The 20,051-nt window shown below is 37.3% G+C and overlaps 1 protein-coding gene across 1 annotated transcript in view; it reads left to right on the top strand.

The window, feature by feature from the left end:
- PTPRN2 (protein tyrosine phosphatase receptor type N2) overlaps window positions 1-20,051 on the top strand; it is a 683,076-nt gene that overhangs the window by 73,250 nt on the left and 589,775 nt on the right. The window contains exon 2 of the mRNA XM_086614526.1: window positions 2,991-3,041. Coding sequence (XP_086470652.1) covers window positions 2,991-3,041 — 51 coding nt within the window. The remainder of the gene's footprint in view (window positions 1-2,990; window positions 3,042-20,051) is intronic.

Below are 20,051 nucleotides of genomic sequence, written 5' to 3'. Positions count from 1 at the left end.
TAAATTAGTGCATTGACTGGTTGGGTAAAATATGCATAACAATCAACTCTAGCAATAAATAACTTGAAATACAATATTTTTCAAGGATTTTTGGAAGTCCTTGTAGTCTATTTTAGAGTAATCATAGATAGGTATAGTTTGGCATGCGTTGACTTTATTTCCTCTCCAAGACATAAGTTTCCAAGGCTAATTATTTCAGATGCCTTGCTGAAGTAAGCATCAAATAGCCAACTATTATTAAAAGAGAAACTAAAACTTGAGTTCTTTTCATGGAAGATATATTAGGTGATAAAGCAAAACGTGTCAAGCAAAATCAGAGTGCATTTCAATCCGAGCTCTGTACAGTGGTAGCCTGGCTGTTTATTTCTTTGTATCTGAACATACTAGTTTTGTTCATCTTGAATCTGGATTTTTCTGCTTCTGACAATACCAGCATATTATAGGATGACCTGCCTCTGGCAGGTGGCTATGGGCAGCAGGTGGCTGTGATCCCAGTTCCCAGGTGCATCAAAATCAGCAAGGACTGAGTGAACCAGTCACTGTTTTAATGTACCACTCCACTAGAAATGTTCCTGGTTGAAACTTCTTGTCTGACATCTTTTGGATCTACAGCAGAGCCACTGCAGGATGGGAAATCAACTATAGAACTGCCTGTCTTCCCTCCATCACAGGGCACCTTCTGCAGCCCTTCACTAGACGTAGACATTTCAGGCTTCTGGTTTTAACTCTTTTGTGATCTCTCCGGAAAACAAGGCAGAGATTTAACCAGGTATTTTTCCTAACTATAAAAATAGAAAAGAACTCCAGATTTCTGAAAACAGAAATTTTGAAGTATGCCTTTTATTTTTTCTAGTTTATATTGGCACTTAAAGTCTTTTACCTTTTTTTTTTTTTTACTTTTTTGTAAGCATTCCTGTTTTTAAGTGGTCATTACTATGCTTTTAATTAGTGCTTTTCTTGTGCTATGTGCTGATATGTTGTGGTCACTGCCTGTCATCATTCTTGTCATAAGTTCTTTGTGAGTCAATATATAGTTAAGGCATCCTTCTGCTTTGCTGGGTCAGTACCAAGGCTGCCATCAGTTATCTTCAGTGAGTTTTCAGACACTGTTTCAGGTCAAATGACTGTTACAGTAGACTTGTCTGGAGCAAAGTTATGCACATCTCAAAAATATGTCACAAACCACAGTTTGTGGATCGTGTAGACACAAGCTGCTTGCAGAAGCTTTCCTGATTTGAAACTTCCCTTACCTTTCAAAAGCTACCAAATAAATATCCACGGCTTATTGGTGCATAGGTAAAAGGATGAAAGAACACTTCTACCGTTGTGCATGTTGTAGGCTTTCATTGTCTGCTTCAGGTTATGTATATGTGCTCTTTACAGGCAATCATGGGACAGATGTAAGGGACTCGGCTGGTGCTCCAATGTGCCTTGAATTCATGTAGGTGCGCTTGCCTAGCTCAGACCTAGCACTGTGCTAATAAATCCTGCCAAGAGATGCAGTATATTAGTTCAAGCTTAATGAAGTGCTAATACAGTTACTTGCTGAAAGGCTATGCAGGCACACGTAAGTCACTCTGTCCCCCTGAACTTTCCTTTAGCAGGGTCAGGACTCGGGTAATTCATAGGCAGTCGGTCAGCCTTTCAGTTTCTTTGATAAGAACAGCCTACTTAATCCATTTGACTGATGAATAGAGATTCTTGTACTCTGCTTCTCTGGAGATAGGCATGTCTGGGGAGAGAGGATTTGCTCCTGTGTTTAGATGTGGTGAAGTTCCTGGCTGTTTTTTGATGAGTAGTGTGAAACTGTTCAAGATCGCTTACTTTCTATAACTCCCCGTGTCCATTTATAATCTTAAGGTACTTTCTGGAGAAGTTAAAAGGCTTCTTGTGAAAATGTGTTCTCTAGGGCAGTTTCAGTGTTCAAAATACGGCCTTATTCCTTGGATTTTGCCTAGTTCTAGCTCTTTATTTTTGTCAGAAAACAAAGTAAAGAAACTACTGGTTGGGTTAACAGAGTGCATGCCTTTAACAGCAGCATAATATTTCACTCTACTTCTGTACTTGGCGCTTGTCTCCGTCCCCCAGTGTGGAGTGACCAGAACAGAGGTGCAGCTTGCACACTTCTCTGCTGCCCTCATGAATATCAGCAGGATTTCGTTTCATCCAAAGATAAAGGTGTTACTAACTGGTGCCTCATTACCTGGTTAGGTGATACTGGCAACAGGGGAGCAGAGTACTTTACTTCATTTGTGAAGATGTGTGTAAGTGAATCAGCTGGATCTGCCAACTGGGATGCAGTTTTTTAGGGTGAGGTATGGAGCTGGTATGGCAGGGACCCGTAAAGCAGCATGTTTTGGAACAAATTTCCTGCTTTAAATGGAAAAAAAAAAAAAGCTAGAATATTTTTCCTAGACTTATACTGATCTGTCAGCTGTCTCTGGAGGTATCGTGGTGTTGGTATGGATGGCTAAATTTTTAAGCCGTGCTCCTGAGGATCTAGGCGTGTTCTATAGTTGCGGTTACAAATTCTAAACCTAATTTTAGCAATTTATATCTGATTGCTAGGCTTGTCTTATCATAGTAGAAATATCTTGAGAAACTCCTGATTTCTTGGTGAATATTTTTGTAGTGTATTGCAGCATTACTGTGCTGTGGTATAATTCTGTGTTCAAAATTGAGAGAACGTAAGGTTCCTCAAATTACTAAACAAGAGACTTGCACTGAGAAAAGTGAACTCTCAGTAGAGGAATGCGGGGGGAAGAAGAACATCAAAGGTTATTCTGGACATAACCAGTTAATAAGATGTGCTCTCCAACCAGGCCTGATTCCGTGTTCTTTATTTTCTGTACTGCCCAATTTAAACTACTAAGGCCAACCAAATGTCTGACTCTTACTGAGCATTTAATGGCCTGAGAGGTCTTCAGTCTGCACTAATTATCCACAGTTTGAAACCTGTATTAATTTTCACCTTTCTATTGTGTTTTTAGGCTGCCTGTTTGAGGATGACCTTTGCAATTCTTTTGAAATCTGTGTAAATGGTAAGTCTTGAATGTTTTGTTTGCTGACTACTTTGTCCTCTGCTGTGTAATTGCTATGTGGTCAATTTGATACGTCAAATCTGTAAATGAATGAGAAGGAGAGGAAAGTAAGAGGGGAAAAAAGTACAATACCAGGTATGACTATTGTGGTCAACAGTTAAGAGAAATTTAATAGATTTAAAAAATATATAAATATTCTCTCAACCTTGAACAACATCATTTCCTTTTATGAGAAATAGATTATAACTAAATTAAACACACTGAAATATGCTAAAAATAGTTTGTCTTGATACAGGGTGGAAATAATTGGTTTGTTATTTTCAGGTTGCTTACCTCTTTACAGGATGATGTTGAGTAATTACTAGTCTCCTTTTCTTCAAAAGGTTGTTATTTATTATAATAAGAAAGAAAGTCTCAAAGAAAGACTACCATTGTTCTTGATTAAGCTGCTTCCTTTTTCTTTGATTTTGCCTGAACTATGCAAAGGAAGCTTTCTTCTGCTGTCCTTCAGAATCTCCTTTCAGTAAGTCGAAAAGGCCAACACACATGTATGAATGAGTCTAAGGGAGTAGTAGAAATGACTTCTGAGAATAGTCGAAGATTGTTAATGTGCCATATGAAATCGTTTAAATTCTGGTGATGGATGGACTGTTTAGAGAGAGCTCTTTTGAAGCAGTTACTGTTGTAAAATATGTAGATTCTTAATTGGGGATTTTTTTTTTTTTAAATTGAGTATTATAGATGAAGTTTCTCTTTGTGAATGTATAGCATAAGAAAGAAGTTTTGTTTTCAATTAAACACGGGAGCCAATAATATGGGTCTATTAACAGATAAGTATTTGTTAAATTAGGATATTAATAAAGTTTAAGATGAAATGAGGTCATCATCAAACATCAGACAAATGCATGCAGAGGAGAAAAAAGACAGAAATATGGTTGAGGAGTTAGAAGGAATTAAAATGGGTAGATGGTTAGGAAGAGTGCCTTTATTAACATTTCCAAAGATAATTCTTGTGTAAAACTGTTGTTTGAAGTTGCTCCAATAATATGTAAAAAGTCTGCCTTGACTGTTTCCGTGGTTGACACCAGGAAGGGTGGTGGTGGTTTTCTACAGTGGTGCATTTTGCTAACTGCCATCTTCAGTGTCTCGCTGTAGTATTCCCTGGTGGAAGTATCTTTAATTGGGTTTTATGATAAGCCACCGTTATATTTGGTAGACAACGCATAACAGGAGTTTATGCAACAGGTGATAGTAGAGAAATATATGTACTTTAACTGGCAGCAAAAAGTTTTCAGTAAAGACGTTCCTGTAAGATTTACTTCATAGCTTCTCGCTCTACCTTTTTTCTTAATTGAAGATGGAGTTTTTAAGAACTCAACATGACTTTCATTGGAGTGCAAAATTAAACTATGGAAATTGTATCTTCGAATTCAGAAAGGACCTCTTCTGTAGATCTACTCTTAATTTGGCATAACTGTAACTTAAAGGTCAGTAATGAATAAGCCAGTTGATCAATTATGTTTCCTAGTGGCTGACCTTAATTAAAAAAAAATACATGCAGGGATTCTGTCAATGTGCTTAAGGTCACTGCAGAGTATTTCATTTTTTTGCCCTAACCGGGCAAGTGTTGTCTCGAGTGGATTTAAAATGCTGTCCTTGATGCAAGTAAAAATATGCCATTCTTGAGAAAATTAACAGAATCTTTGGAAGATCATACTTTGAAGTACTAAAATACCATCAGAATTTACTTGTTAGATCTATGAGAAAAGAAGAGGGCTGCTTGCTTCTGAGCACTCCTTCCCATTTTTCCTGTCCAAATTGCATTTGGTTCAACTGTATCTCTGACGTTCTTCAGAAATCCTGATCTATTAAAATGCGAGTGCTTTGCTGGATTGAAAGCTCAGGAACTTAAGTCTGTGGAGGTCACTGTGCTCAGCAGCAGAGCTTACTTTGTGTATTGCAAGGTTATGGAAAGGTTTGCCTCCTTTGATGTCACACAAGTGCATATTTCTGAAGTACAGTGTGAACGTGGGTAAGAAACAGCAGCTACTTTTGGGTAGCATCTTTGAAGCATCTGCGATTTGCAGATCTGAGTCTGACTCCTGCAGGAAGGCTGATAATTTTGATCTTTCTCTCAGCCTCCAACTAAGGCAATTGAACTGACTGCATTTTCAAATATATAACTGGGTTTGCCTGTTGAAGGCATAAGTCACAGTATTTGCTATCTCACATCATGTCATCAACTAGGGACTTCAGGTACTTGTCATGCATCAGGCTTCTAGAAGAATAACCAAAACACGGTAACTGAGCTGTTTCATAACCTAAAAAAAAATTAAAAAATATACTTTTCTTTCCTTCTCATTTATTTTGAAGAACAGACTAATACCGGAAAGATTTTGATAAATGTTGCTTTGTATGAATAAAAAAGGTATGTTAAAAGAAATTTCTTTTATCGTTAAAAGCAATGTAATCCAGTTGTAACATCTGATACAAGCAGCATAACTGTATCAGTTACATCGCTTACATCTGTTTAGGTCATATGCCATTTTCACAGGGCAAAGAAACTGCTGTAATAATGACTGTTGACTTTGCTGCTGGTTTCCCTCATCATATAAAGGTCTCTTTTGGCTTCAGTGATGGGTTCTTGCTTATGTTTGTTTAATAGCTCCAGCAGCGTTCATGCAATATTAAGTTATTTCCATAAACCTTTTTTCAGTTTCCTGAGCTGCACTGACTCATCAAGTGGTTAAAAAGGAACATATTGTTTCATGTTTATTTTAATGGCATAAGGATAAGACAGGCAAAAAGATTGAGTTGGTTTTCCTGGACTCTTCCTTCACAAAGCTAGAACTTTGTGGGATGAAGTGGCTTAGGTGTCATTTATTTTGCTTCTGGTACATCATTATCTCTATTTTACAGTTGGAGGAACTGATATTTTCACCCATCTGAAATACTTGAAGCTTGAAAGCTTGCAGCTAAAAAACTTGATGTCAAAAGAGGATATGTTTATGAGCTGCAGACCCTAATAGAAAATAATCTGGTGTTCTATAAGCTTGGAAATGCTTGTTCTCCAGTAAGTGCTGATTAGCTGCTACAGATGCCAAAGGAAGCAAATAACAGTGTCTTAATTAAGATATATATAGGAGGTAAAAGAATAATATAAGGAATAGCATTTGAAATGGGGGTATGTGTAGTGACATGGGTGTGGGTGAAGAGGGATATGGCATTCACATGTCAACATACATTTTGCTGTCTCAGTTAGAAGTTTAATCAAATGAGTTTGCCTGTGTGTGTATTTTTATTTTCTTAACTGTTATACCTAGAATGTGTTTGTATGAAAAGGAAAGAAAAAGAAGCATCAAGAAGGAATTTTCAGATGATTTCTAAGACAGAGATCATTCACTTATCCTTGAATGCTCCTTGTATTTATATATTAAATCTAGTACAGTTGGATAAGTGGGAATATGTCATGTTCTGTTTTGCATTTTAAGTGATAAAGCAGTTCATGTAAAACATCAACTCACATAGCTTCCTGGCTTCTGAAAGCAGAAAAGCAAAGATTAGTTCTTATCCTTTCTTATGAAATCACTCTATTGAATTCTGGTAGTGCCACTGGGAAAGGCACCATGTGGTATAGATAAAAGCATTCATTTCAAAATAACCATCCCTTATTGTCCTCGTTCCTCCCTTTATTAAACTGTTTGAACTGCTCATTTAGAAGGATGACATTCTTCCCTTTAGGTTTAATCTCCAGATATTTTGCTTCAGAAAGAAGCTTTGTGCTGTGTTTTATCCATGCATGGATACCACGATATCTTTGCTTCTTATCAACAGAGCCTTTATAAAATCAGGGCAGTTTTGTTTATGAAAAATGTTGTGGCTGCAAGCCTCCTTCCCGCATGAAATCATAGCAGGGTTCATGCAGACAAGATCAGATTGTAGAAAACAGCTCTGTGAGGCCAACCAAAAAAGTTAATTAAATACAGTCGTTGGCGCAGCGTGCATCATTAAGTCAAGCCTCGCTGACAACCACTAAACCTCTCCTAGGAAGACACGGTCTACTGTCTGCAGCAGTGTTTGAAGATGCTGTGCTTCTGCAAGGCTGTATAAACAGCTGTGCGCAGCTGAATCAATATTGCTTTGTGTCTGCGAGCTGTGCTTGTGAGGAGGGACTTGGGTGAGCATGGTGTGTCGGAGGCGTCCAAGCATTGCAGTACAAAGTCATGAGCCTTTCCAAGTTTGGATGTCTCCAGATAGTTCAGAATATTAACGTACTTTCTTCCGCAGCTACAGAGCTCCTTGAACATTTGGAATATAAGTGATTGCATGTGCTGGTGATGAGCCGTAAATGGTAAACATGTGCTACAGATGATAAGCGACAGGAGTCGGGATCCCTGAAATAGTTTCTTGAACTTAATGTGTTATGCTTTGAGGTTTTCCAGATCGTTGCCTAGTAGGTTGGAATTCGAGGGAGATGCACCTCAGCATTGTTTAGCTAAGAGATGTCTGCAGCTACTTCTGCATTTACAAGGCACTGCTCTTACAAAAGCTGTCGAAATGATGTCAAATGACACTATAAATCTGTGCCTAAGCTTTGCAAAGCTTCTCAGTGAGAATCAGTCCTTGTTATATATACTAAAGGCAGACTTCCAAGGAGTAAAGCCAAGTGGAACCTCTATATGCTGTTGCTTTGCTGCGTGCACAGAGAATTTCTGTGTTTTCCAACAATGTGGGAATTCTTCACAAGTAACTGAAGTCCTAATACCACCACCCTATGAGGTTAACATGATGTTGTAATTTCTAACCTGACTTCTGAGGTAAATGGGAATTTATGTGTATTTGGACTAAAAACCTGGCCAGTTATTTAAATACAAGGTTTTACTTTGAATGGTTCTTCCATACCAGTTTAAGGAGATCTAATTTTTTTTTTGTCAGAGACTTATTTATTCCAAGCATGTTTTTTTAAAAAATTATGTCAGAATCTGGTATGATACTCAAGAAGGAGAAAATTTTAAAATCTACCATTGTGTCACGGTGTTCTCAAAATGTACATCTTCGGAAGTATTTACACGGTTCGTTCAACTGAAATCAAGGGTGCGTTACTACCTAAATATTCTTGAGAATCTGTGGCTGTGAGGATGGGTGCCTTAGTTAAGAAGAGTTCCGTGAGATAGTTCTCTGTGTATATCTGTGGGAAAAACATGAAGATTGAAATTTACTCACTGTTTTTTTTTTTTCCCTGCACTTGCTGCCCATGAAGTTACTTGACAGAGTCATGTAATAGGAGCCAGAGTTTGTTTGGGAGAGAGTCTCTGGTTCCTCATCAGCCAGTGTACTCCATCTCCCCTAATGTTAGCACTCACTTCCCTTTGTCTTATGAAGCTCTAAACCCACCTGTATTAATGACAGTGTTAGACCTCCTTGGGATTAATAAGTGGAAGAGAAGTTGTGACATATAACCAGGAGTATGAATGGTGATAACACAGTGAAGGGGAGTAGGGGATGGTGACTGTAGAAATTTCAGTGTTTCTCAGCTCCACTCCACCGAACCATGCTGCTGCTTTGCAAATAAATTGTGCTATCTCAGTTTCTAAATGAGGTAGGTATGACATGCTACTGAGTATATACAGCCCACTGTTCACCGACAAGAACATTTTCAACATAGATGCTGAATGGTTCTGAGCTATTTGAGGTAAAAGCACCGTGAACAAAGTAACATTCCAGTTGTTTCATCACGAGGTTAAAAATGCCAGGACAGTGATGACTTTGTCTGCTTTACCTTGCAACAGAGTGTGGTGCTTTTTTTCTCTTTGAAGAAAAGGCCCATCTGTCTTCCAAACTGTCTATTTGTGTCTCATTTTTGTCTCGTATGGTGTTAAAATAGTTACCTGTGTGATAGTGAGGTAGAATTGTCTAGCACAACTAGCATTAAAACTAAAGTTGTGATCAAAGGTGAAGTTACAATCTTCTCCTTGGAAAAGTCACTTACTGTGATAATGTAATCATGGTTATCCACCATCCTAGCTGTCGCTAAAAGCTTTATTGTGTTTTTTTGTGTGTGTGTGGAGAATCTCAAGTTGTAGCTCCTGCAGGGCACAAAACCATCCCTCAGACCTCACTGACAGCCCACTGTCCAGCAGCAAGTAAGAGGCAAGTATGTACAACCATAAATCTCCCACCAGCTGTAGGTAATCCTTTATATTCCTGTGTCCTGTGCTAGTAAATAAGCCTTGGAGCTGCGGAGTGTTGCAGTGTTATTTCATGTGGACAGACCTCCTTTTTCTTCCAGCTCAGGCAAGAACTCTGCTGTGTTGTCACATGGAAACTTTCATTTCTATCTTAGCGTTGTAAGATTGAGTTTCACAGAACCGGGGCAAGCATTGCGAATAAAATTGTTTAATCAGTGTATGTTTGAGTGATTTTTGGGGGGTATTTTGGTGTTTGATTTGAGATGTTTGGTTACAAGACTTCACTTCCCCACTCACAGATTGAGGAGGTGGAAGAGGTGGGATGAAGCTGAATGAACTTCAGCCAGTATCTCTTTTTCTGTTACCCATATTATGTATTTGTGATGGTAATGTGGATGAGTGTCCAAAATCTAATGTAATGATCTGATTTTAAGCAGGATTGAAGTACTGGAATTTTTTTATTTTCTTTTTTGGGCAAAAGTTTTCAATATTTCTTCATTTAATATTTGAGTCGATATGAACTCTCCACTCTTATAATATGGGGTGTGGTGTTTTTATTAGAAAACAGGCAAATCCTATTTGTCTACTTCTTTTTGGAAGTTGTACTACGCAGGGTACATACAATTTAGGGTAACTTAGAATATGTATGTTACACTAGCATAGTAAAATTTCCATGAAAGTAGACTTTGGTATTTGAGATATTGTCTGTATCATGTATCTTATTAGTGTGTAGTGGACCTCTTCATTAACTCTTTTTGGGTAAGCTATGTAGCAGCTGTTGGCACGTTTGTTGGACATGTTCAGAGATGTTCTCTATTTCATTATTTTACTACACTCACAAAAAAAAAAAAAAAGAAATTAAATTTGGGAGACCATGAGAAAGTACAACCTATTTGAAAAAAAGGCATTAGGGTGTCTCTGTAAAATTTGTGCCTGATGAATCATGAAACATGAGAGCCTGAAAAGGACAGCATGGTCTGTAGAGAAGAAAACACCAAAGGATAATGTTCTAGCAACGAGATGGAAAGCAATGAGTCCTGGTTTGGAGTGACATTGCTGCAGTGTGCCTCTGCTGAAAATTCATTATACTCTCTCCCTCCCTTATGCCAAGGGACATTCAGAAGTGTTACGATTTACTTTGAGATTAAGATGTTTGGGTTTTGGCCATTTAAAAATAGAAAAATAGATGTGTTTTTTTTTAAATTGTTCATCTCTATGAAAAAAAGAAAAAAACCAACAAACTCAACTACCAAAAAAACCTGCATAAACATATTTATGAACAAAGAATAGTAATTGTCAAAACAAAAGTGATGTGAAATTGGTGAGTTGACAGTGAGAGCTACGCAGCTATGTTGTGATTATTAGGCGACTCCAGATTCGAATGAGATTTTTTTTTTTTCTGGTGTTAAAAGGGTATCTTCTACTTAGGATGTTGATTACTTGAGAATGTATACTTCTGAAAATGAAGTTTATAACTTTGGATCTACTTGCTTGTTTTGAGCTTCTAATCTCTCAAATGTGAAACAGTGATATTTGCCTGTGTCCCTCTGAATATCGGTAAGTGAATATTGTCACAGTGCAGCAGTGGTTAACTGGTTCAATCAGATTCATTATTATAATTAATTATCAAAGTACTTTGGTAATTAACATAGGCATTGACAGGAGAGTCTAAAAGAGGATAGATTAGAAAACTTGGACCACATTTTCTGCCAGAGACAACAGTATGCTTTTTTTTAATAACTATGCCACTTTTATCTTTTTGAAAACTTCACTAATCTTGTCTAATAGTACATATGCTTAAAATATGGGATCATGAATCAGACTATATATTTCCAAAATGTACCAATTTTACAAGGCCGTTACTGAATGACTCCTGACTATTCACTCTCTGCATTTTCTTTGGTGTGTGGGAAGCAAAGCTGTAGATTTCTTAAACGTCTCCTGAATAAGATTGTTTTGGATGTTTCTTTACAGTTACAAGTTTCTCTGTGCTTAAATATCCATCATTTTCTTTTTTTTTTCCTTCAAAAATTCTGTCAAAAAGTCCTTCTCCCTGTTTGCTGCCCAGACCGTGCGTTGGTTCACTGCTGTTGCATTGCAACAGTCATTTAATGAACACCTTTTTGTTGCTGACTTCATAGCATTTGACAAGCACTAACAAGTTTTGGGTCTCAATCTGCCTTTAGACGGTATACATAATAAAAAAACCTGATTTTAATTTGGAGGGGCGGATGTTGTGGTCCTGGCTAAGTAAATTCTCAGAGAATATCAGAGAACTGAGTAGCAAAACATTATGACTTGGATCACCTGAAATCATATCTGCCTCAGCAGTGCAAAACTCTGATGACAGTTTCTGCAAGACACAGCGCCTTTTTTTATCTGAAGATAGCTTATATGTGAAAATATATTCTGTAATAAATAACATCTATGGTGTCATGTAAGAAGAAAAGGTGGACGGAATTACTTTATCATATTCTAAATATAAGATGCAAGTTCACATGCACATGAAAAGCATAAAAATATAATATATATAAAAATAACTTTCTATTACTGTGATTGTCCTGAACAGATGAACTAACAGATAAAATATTTTTTTTTATTTTTAAATGAAGAATCTAGAAGTTTTATCCCAAATTATGTAGCTGTTACTGGAAGTCCTTTTTTAGACTGGATTGGGTCCAAAGTAGAACATTTATCCAAAGAGAGCTAGAAAATATATATCTTCTCTTTATTCTAATGCTTAGAATAAATATTCTGTAATAAACAGTGACAGGCTTTTTTGTTCTATGTCTTTATTTAATAAAAAGAATGATCTGAAAGTTAACGAATCATAGTACTGTTGATTAACAGGTAAAACCTGTTAATGAAAAGTCATGCTCCATTGTAAGTGGTTCAAAGCCTTTAATTTAAACAGTTTTCTTTCGTGCCCTACAACTTCCATGGCAACAGCAACAAAAGTTGCTTTAGAGGTAGACAGAACAATAAATATATTTTATGGTCCCACACTATTTATTGTAATTTAGCCCTTTACTTAAGTAACTTTGGCTGCTGCTCTGCATAAGTTGAGAAGTATTTGGTTGCTGTGTCAGTGTATTCCTCTGTTGGCCCTAAAGGTAGGATCAGCATGATTTAAGAAGTTTAGTAACAGCAGTGAATGTTAAGGGAAAGTAAGGGAATACCACATTTGATGTTTAGACTCTAAACTCTTCAAGGGAAGATCTCTATCAAAAGGAGAACATTTTGGTTTTTTTAATGTAATGCATCAAACATTTGTGCTAATATTGAATTTGTAATATTATAATAACACTGAAAATGTGCATCTAATTTATTCTATTTAATTTTAGCCCTTTTAAGTTTGTATTTAGTCTTTCAACTGTGTCTTACTGACTCTTTCAGAAATCAGACTATATATTATTGTTTTTCTGGAAGTAACAGGACAAGTATGAGTGTGAACAGTTGCACACTATGCAATTTTCCAATGCAAGAATGTCTTTTGTTAGCTTTCTCTATCTGTTGTTGAATTGTAATTGATTCTTTCTCTATGGTGAACTCTATTATAGATGAGAAAGAGGTGTATTATCCAACCAGAAACTATATAATGTGCTGGTGGGGGAAAAAAATTGAGGGTAGAATAGAAAACTAACAAGGCCTTCCTTCATATTTTTTTTCTTTGACCTGTAGTCCCCTCTTTTGACTCTACATCATGCTGCTGTATCTCTGTTCCTGTGAAATTCCGATAAAAAAGGATATTGGGGTACATTGACAGTTAGATGGATGGACGTCTTATTGGTATGATTGCCAATAGTTTCATAGTATATTGTACACTTACAGAAGGCAACCTGCAATACCTAATCACAGTGGAAGTAGTTTAAATGGATTGTGGACTTTCAAAATTGAATCAATTTGTTACCTTTGGAGGTGGAATGGTTTTCAGTTGCAGGGTGGGGTCATGGCATTTGTTTTGGTTTTGAACTTTAATTCATTTTCTAGCTTTAAGTAACAAATGTAACTGTTTCTTGTGTTTATCATGATATAAAAAAAGCTCCAAAGCTTTTCAAATTAACTGGTGTCTTGTTAGTCTTCTGATTTAGTCTCTCTTTCTAGGATGTTGTTTCATTTCCCCTCAATGTTTAACTTTGAAGTTTGAGATGTAAAGATTTACTAGACTTCTACAATAATTCAGAGCTCCTACTTCTCTTTACTGACAGCCTGCCTTCATTTTAATGGAGTTTTGCTGATGGCTTATGCCAGGTAATTTAATGGAACAAGCTGTTCTTTCACTGACAGTAGCAATTAGAAAAGTTTTCTTTTGAATTTTTACCTATAATTTTGATTGCTTATGTGTGTTTGCTGAATGATTGTGTTCTAAATGCTTGATTCTAAAATGAGGTAATCTTTAAAAAAAAACCACCACAAAAAACCAACACACTAAAAAAAAAAAACCACACAACAAAACAAAAAAAACCCCAAAACCTTCTACTTATTTTTTCCTTAGTTCAAAAATTTCTGTGAATAATGGTTGGATGAAAATGGGCCAATATGTTGAACAAAACATAATATAATGTAACAGTGATACACAGTTAAGAAATATTAGTCCTATTGCATGTCTCAGAGTCTTTTTATTTGCTTCAATTTTGTTATGGTAAACTTAATTTTAGATGCCAAAGTTCCATTTGGTGTTTTTGTTAAAAATTTTCGAAATTGAATCTAATACTAAGGTTTCCTTTCCTTTTAGTAGATCAGTCACTGTTTCAAATAGAGCTACTGTCTTTGCCTTAAAAGCCTAATGGGTAGTCCTTCTGCTCCTCCAGTTAGAGCTCACCCATACAAACCCTTTAGTCAGAAATTATTACAACTGAAGAAATTAAAACCTCTGAAGAGTTTGGGGAAAAAAACAATCTGTTTCACTGGAGGGGGGAATGCTCAGTGGCAAAGGATTGATGGACATGCTTAACATTGCAGTACAAATTATAAATCCATGTTCACTAAAAAGGTAATTAGCCAGTTAGTGCCCGTTTCATGTTTTTAGATCTAATGTGATGTCAATTAGAATTCACTCCTTCTTGCTGGGCTTTATTTTAAAATAATCTAAAAAGAGATATACACTATCCCCAAAAAAGTGTGTGTTTAGTTTTTTCCCTTAGGAAATTAGGTCGCTTGGTAAAATAATTTTGTTATTTCATGAAATATTACCCTCCACGAATGATGCCAAAAAGATTTACAGGTTTCAATGTATTTTTGTTTGCATGGTAATTGAAAATGGGCTATGACTGGAATAGAGATTAACAGCATATTTTAGAATGGAAGGCATCTGCAGCTTCAAAAAGGTTATTACACCTCAAAAATCTGTAGAAAGAATTAGTCTACCACAAAAAAAAAACCCACAACATTTTCTATTCTCAGACATCTCTTCGCCAATATACGTTAACTAGAACTCTAAGTTCTGAAGATGTTGTGCTTCTCAGGACTGCAATGGCTCCTGAAGTTAATGCAATGATTCCATCCTGCTTTGTTTAAACATGTAACACACAAATGCAGGTCAGCTTGTTCAAATAATTCCTTATGATTTCTCCTCAGTTATAGGGAGAGTGACCGTTTTATTTCATCATAGATCAAAAGAAATGATAGTTCAGAAATCTAGGGCTAAGGGGTTTTCATCACAGATTTCATTTGTGTGCAATAGTACATGAGTAAATGTTTCCCTTTTTAATCTGAAAGTCTCTATATTAGATATAAATGGGAAATGGATGTTTGTTAATTAAGCTGCAGTAAGTGCAAATTCCAGTGCTGTTACAAGCTGCCTTTTTAGAAACCATGACAATGACATTAAGCATTTACTAAACAAAATCTGCTCCTGTATGTCACGCAGTTTGCATCCTGTTTACTATTAAGAAGCTGTTGGCACAGGCAGAAGATATTTTTTGAAAACAATAAATAAACAGAATTTTCTTGGTCTGAAGTCAGCTGTTTTCAGAAGTGTAGGTTTAGATGAAAAAGATGAAAAACAAAAAGAGGAGGAGGCATAAATTGTTTTCTTCATGCCTTTTTTTTTTTTGAGCTAGTGCTTGTACATCGGCTGTTATGATTTTATGGAGCTGCGGCTCTCCTTATTATATGAACCTGCACCTTGAAGCAGAGAAATGCTTTCTAACCATGCAAAAATACAAATCTGTTCCATCCTTACCAGGAGCCATTTATAAAGGTCTCTTGCAGGACATGGGGGACCATGGTTTCAGGTCCCTGTCTGTCTCACAGAGGTGGAAATGTTAGTTCTTGCCCCAAGAAGAGCAATCTGGGATAACCTCTGCCCTCCCCATGGCAGCTGGTCATCTTGCAGTAACAAGGGCAGAAATCATCGAGCCAGGAGAAGAGCAGGAGGGGATTTAATCCTGTTGCATGGAGTTTGAGATGCTCACTTGGACGTTGCTGCATATGCTACATAGAGAATTTTTGGATTTAAAAAAAAAATAATCCAGACATACTGAATCTGCTGAGGTTGAAAATTGTAGATAAGTAAATGGCTATGAACTGCCTCTTGTTTTCAAAGTGGTGCAAAACTTAGTCCTATCCTCAGTTCACAACTCCTTGACTGTTCTTTATGTTGTCTCAACTATGCAGGAATTGCTTTGCAGCCTGTCAACCCCAAGCTGACTTTTTGCTGGGGAAAAAAAGGCTCATTCTGGCTGTATAATCAATGATTTTTATGGTCTAAAATCACTCCATTAAGGGAAAAAAAAAAGTGCAAACTGTGAGAAAACTCATCTATCTGTTGTATAGAAAGATGATTATGATGATATGTCCGGTTTTCTTGGTGGAAAATACAAATTATTGCAAGTCATTGACTTTAAAAAGTCTTATCCTTTGCTAGAGAAGGAGATTTTGTAGGCAGTCTAACATACTTGCAGAGGAGCAGAGCCATATGTCACTGCAGCAGGGTTGTCCTTTGACTTGAATAAAATGAGAATGTGAAAGATTTTATTGCTTTGGGTGTTAATACTGGTTGTAATCGAGATGAAATAGAATTATCTACAATATCAGTGTGGGAGACACTGCAATTCAAGTGGCAACAATTTTATGGGGGAACAGATTGATTTATTTCTCCTTGTTTACTGTCTGTGCCGTGAGCCGTGCCGGCTGCGCGGCTGGATCCAGGCTCTGCAGAGGTCCGGGAGCCTCCTGCGCCGAGTGGCTGACTGTGCCTGCGTGAGCAGCTTCTCGGAAATGTCTCACACAATTACCCTGGAAGAAACTGTGAATAGTATTGATTAGTGGCCATTTTTACAGAGAGTGGAAGAGAATCTGAGGGGGGCTTTAACAACTCATAATTTTGTCTTTTGCTTTTAACAATATCTGAATCAACTTCAGACTCAACTGAAGAATGCAGCTCTTTCTGGCAAGGCTGAGAAGATGATGAGATATTCTGACTTCATCGCCTCTTACAGCAGCTTTGGTGCAGGGGACAGGGTCAGTAAAAGTAACAGTTAGCTCTTCCTTCAGCTAGGCCACAGTAAGCTCTTTTTTTTCCAGAGCTCTTCAACTCAGTGTAGTATTTCCATGCCTGGTCACACTGTCCTCACTGTACCGGAGCGGAGTCTGACAGTGACCTGACACCTTTTCTCCTTGCGTAGCCTGGGATGTTCTGTATGAGCAGCATTTGCTGCTGGAGGGAAGGGAAGATGAATTTTTTTCTGAAAACCAAGTGTGGGGATACTGAAAGGACGTGCATGGGGGAGAGAGATGCCTTGGGACTGCAGGAGGAGCCTGGAGATGTGTAAGAGAGGGAGGAAGAAGTGAGATATTCCAAAGGTCGTAAAAGACAGGGGACATCTTGGCTCCCCACCTCACTCTCCTTCCCATACGCATCCTCACTCTTCTTTTCCAGGGTGTCACCAAGACTGAAATTCAGTTTTGCCTCCATGGCTGAGGGATCTCCTAGGCAATGAAAGGAGCCTCAGAGTTGGGTGAGGAGAAGACAAGACTCTGGATGCTTTTCTGAAAAGGACACCTGGGGAGAAGGCATGATGGTGGAGAGGTGTGGAGCCAGTGCAAATGATTTTATTTTTCTTTCATCAAGACTGGGATAAAGAAGCCATTTCTGTTGGGCCAGGCTCTCAGATGAACTTGCGTATTGTCTTCTGCAGCAGCCATGTTGAGTGAAAAGCAAAGAAATTATTTAGCCTACCAGATCCCTATAGAGAAACCTTGAATGTTGCTGACGCTCCCCTGTACCTCCACTTCCATCTCCAAATTTGTTACTAACCGAAATTAATATTAATCATATTCTTTAGATTAACAGGAACCGTCCACACGTCTTACTGTGCTAGGTCTTGATTTCTGAGTCAAGTGCCAGAGTATATTAGTAGCTTAGGGGTTTCTAAAAGCTTATATGAACGTGAGAGATGTGTAATGTTTTGGTAAAGCTACACCTCACTGGCAATTTCAAAGAGAAAACAGTAAAAAATAGTCCTTAATAAGGGTTATTGTATATATTCAGAAATAACATGTAAACACTATTTGCTGTAGGCATGCTTTGACATCTATATTTTATATTTGAATCATTCCATAACTCAGTACAGTTTAAAAATATAGCAAATATAATTTTATTTTCATATTTTAAAAAGATTACGTTTGAAATGGGAAATTTGCCTTTCTTTATGGGGGAAAAAGTACAATGTTCTTGGGAAAAATAATTTATAGACTTGGTCCTAAATTTCATTCTATGAGTCATGGTTTGCTCATTTGCATCAAGAGTGCTTATGTGAGGAAAAGGCTAAAAGTCTTGGTTTACTTGAGGAGCGAGTTAGTGCCAGGGATCTGCAAGACTATATAAAAGATGGAGACACACAAGGGGAAGAAAGTTTCTTTTCCTGAATCTTCCATATCCTTTAGAGGCCTGATAACCTTATTTTCAGATAATGAGGTATGAAAAAAATAGTAAATTAAATGCTTTGTCTAAAGTGAGAGCTTACAAACAAACATGTCAGAAAAGATGGTAAGACACAGCACTTGCATGGACATCCCTCTTGTTCTGTAGGTGTTGTGAGAGTTCATTTTTCAAAAATCTTTTGAGTTTTCTTGCCTGACTGGGAAAAATAAAATTCAGTGATGTGCTGATCCACTTATTTGTATTTTAGTAACATTCACCTGGTATTTCTGGTCAGTTGAGAGTCTATTTGTTACCAGTGCTGTGTAAAGCCAGTAGACAGGCATAGTGGGTTAAGATACCTGTTGATCTCTGTTAATCACTATGCTGTTTTAACAGATTTAATCTGTTATCATTGTCTTGCCCTAACCAGCAGTGGCTCAAGAGTAGCTGGATGAATTAGCTCATCTCTAAATCCTGTTAGTAGTTGTTTTGCATGACACGTTTGCTAGGTTGCTAGGATGAATGGTGCTGGCAATGTAGAGCTGTAAGCTGGACAGGCTCGATTGACAGCCCCATGATGTCAAGGTCATGATTGAAACCACTCCAAAGAGAAGGATAACTGGAGCCACGTAATCTGTGATTCTGCGAAAAAATACTGTTGCTTAAGCAGGAATGTGATCTGTCAGGATTGATGCCGATGAGGTATGTGGCGTTGTGGATGGGTGCCATAATGGCACCATCAATATTCATCAATATTACAGGAAATTCTGAATGATCGGATAAAACCAGATGCCAAGTTCTACTCCAGAATTACCTAATAGCCTTCTTTGTGTCCATCATTATTTCAGTGGCAGCCGATGTGAAACTTGTAAGCAAGAACATTACAGAGGTAAATTTACTGCTCTGACAAGTTTTAGTTTATTAAAAATACTGTCTTACTCTGAGGTGTGCTTGAGTTACAATAAAATGGCTTGGAAAGTAGCTTTTAGAACTGGATTTTAAATACTTGCTGTATATTTTCTTTTTGTTCCTGTGAGATAATTGAATTATCAGATGTAGTAGCATTATGTATGATAGATAGGAAATCCAAAGAAATTGAGGTTAGTCTGAGAGAGCTATAAATGCTAGTTAATTAGCCTTTTCTTGTTAAAATTAGTTGTCAGAGAATGCAAGAGAATCAGTGAAATTGGCGTGCAATACAAGGAGTAATAACATAATGGAGTGTGGAAAGGTGATGGATTCAGGACTGGTTTCGGTAATGGGCAATAGAGCTAGCAAAGAATTTCATAGCCACAGAAGATTCAGAGAATTTGACAGAGCTGAGAGATATTAAAAAGAAGAAAGAACAAAAATATCGAGACTTGGAAAAGTAATCAAAGATGGCAAAGTTTTGCAGTATTTATGTGAACACTTAACAACTTCGCAAATCTTTGCTGTTTAGAATGATTCAGCATCAACCACAATTGGCAGCAGTGACTGATATTGTATCATTTGTTTAAAAGTATTTAGGTTCTCTTAGTAAGACCACTGTTATGTCAGGAGGAAGTTTAAAAGTTTTTCTAATATTAGAAATAACTTGTTGAAATGCAATTATTGTTTCTCTGTGGCATGCCACCTGTCTTACAACAACCTTCATGTGTACCTGTAAGCAACATAAACATGGTCAAAAAGTCTTAAAGAAAATCAGTATTGAGGTGTTCTCCTACTATACAAAAGAAAAGTTTAACTTATGTTTGTCTTATCCATACCTGTGATATAGTTTCTACAGGTTTTGAAAATTCACATGCTTAAAACAAGCTGTTACCTGAACAATAAGATGCTATGGTCTTGGACATGGCCTCAGATATGGTGCTCTCAAGTCCACCTTGTTTGTGCTGTTGTGGCCAGGATGCCCTTTCCAAATCCCAAGCCTTGTTTGAGACTCTCAACTGTTCTCTCCAGCTTCCAGACACTCCT

Source organism: Tauraco erythrolophus, chromosome 7 (genome assembly GCF_009769465.1).
Source record: "Tauraco erythrolophus isolate bTauEry1 chromosome 7, bTauEry1.pri, whole genome shotgun sequence".
NCBI classification, from domain to species: Eukaryota; Metazoa; Chordata; class Aves; order Musophagiformes; family Musophagidae; genus Tauraco; species Tauraco erythrolophus.
The sequence above is the reverse complement of the archived record's forward strand: the minus strand, read 5'-3'. Positions and strand labels throughout refer to the sequence as shown.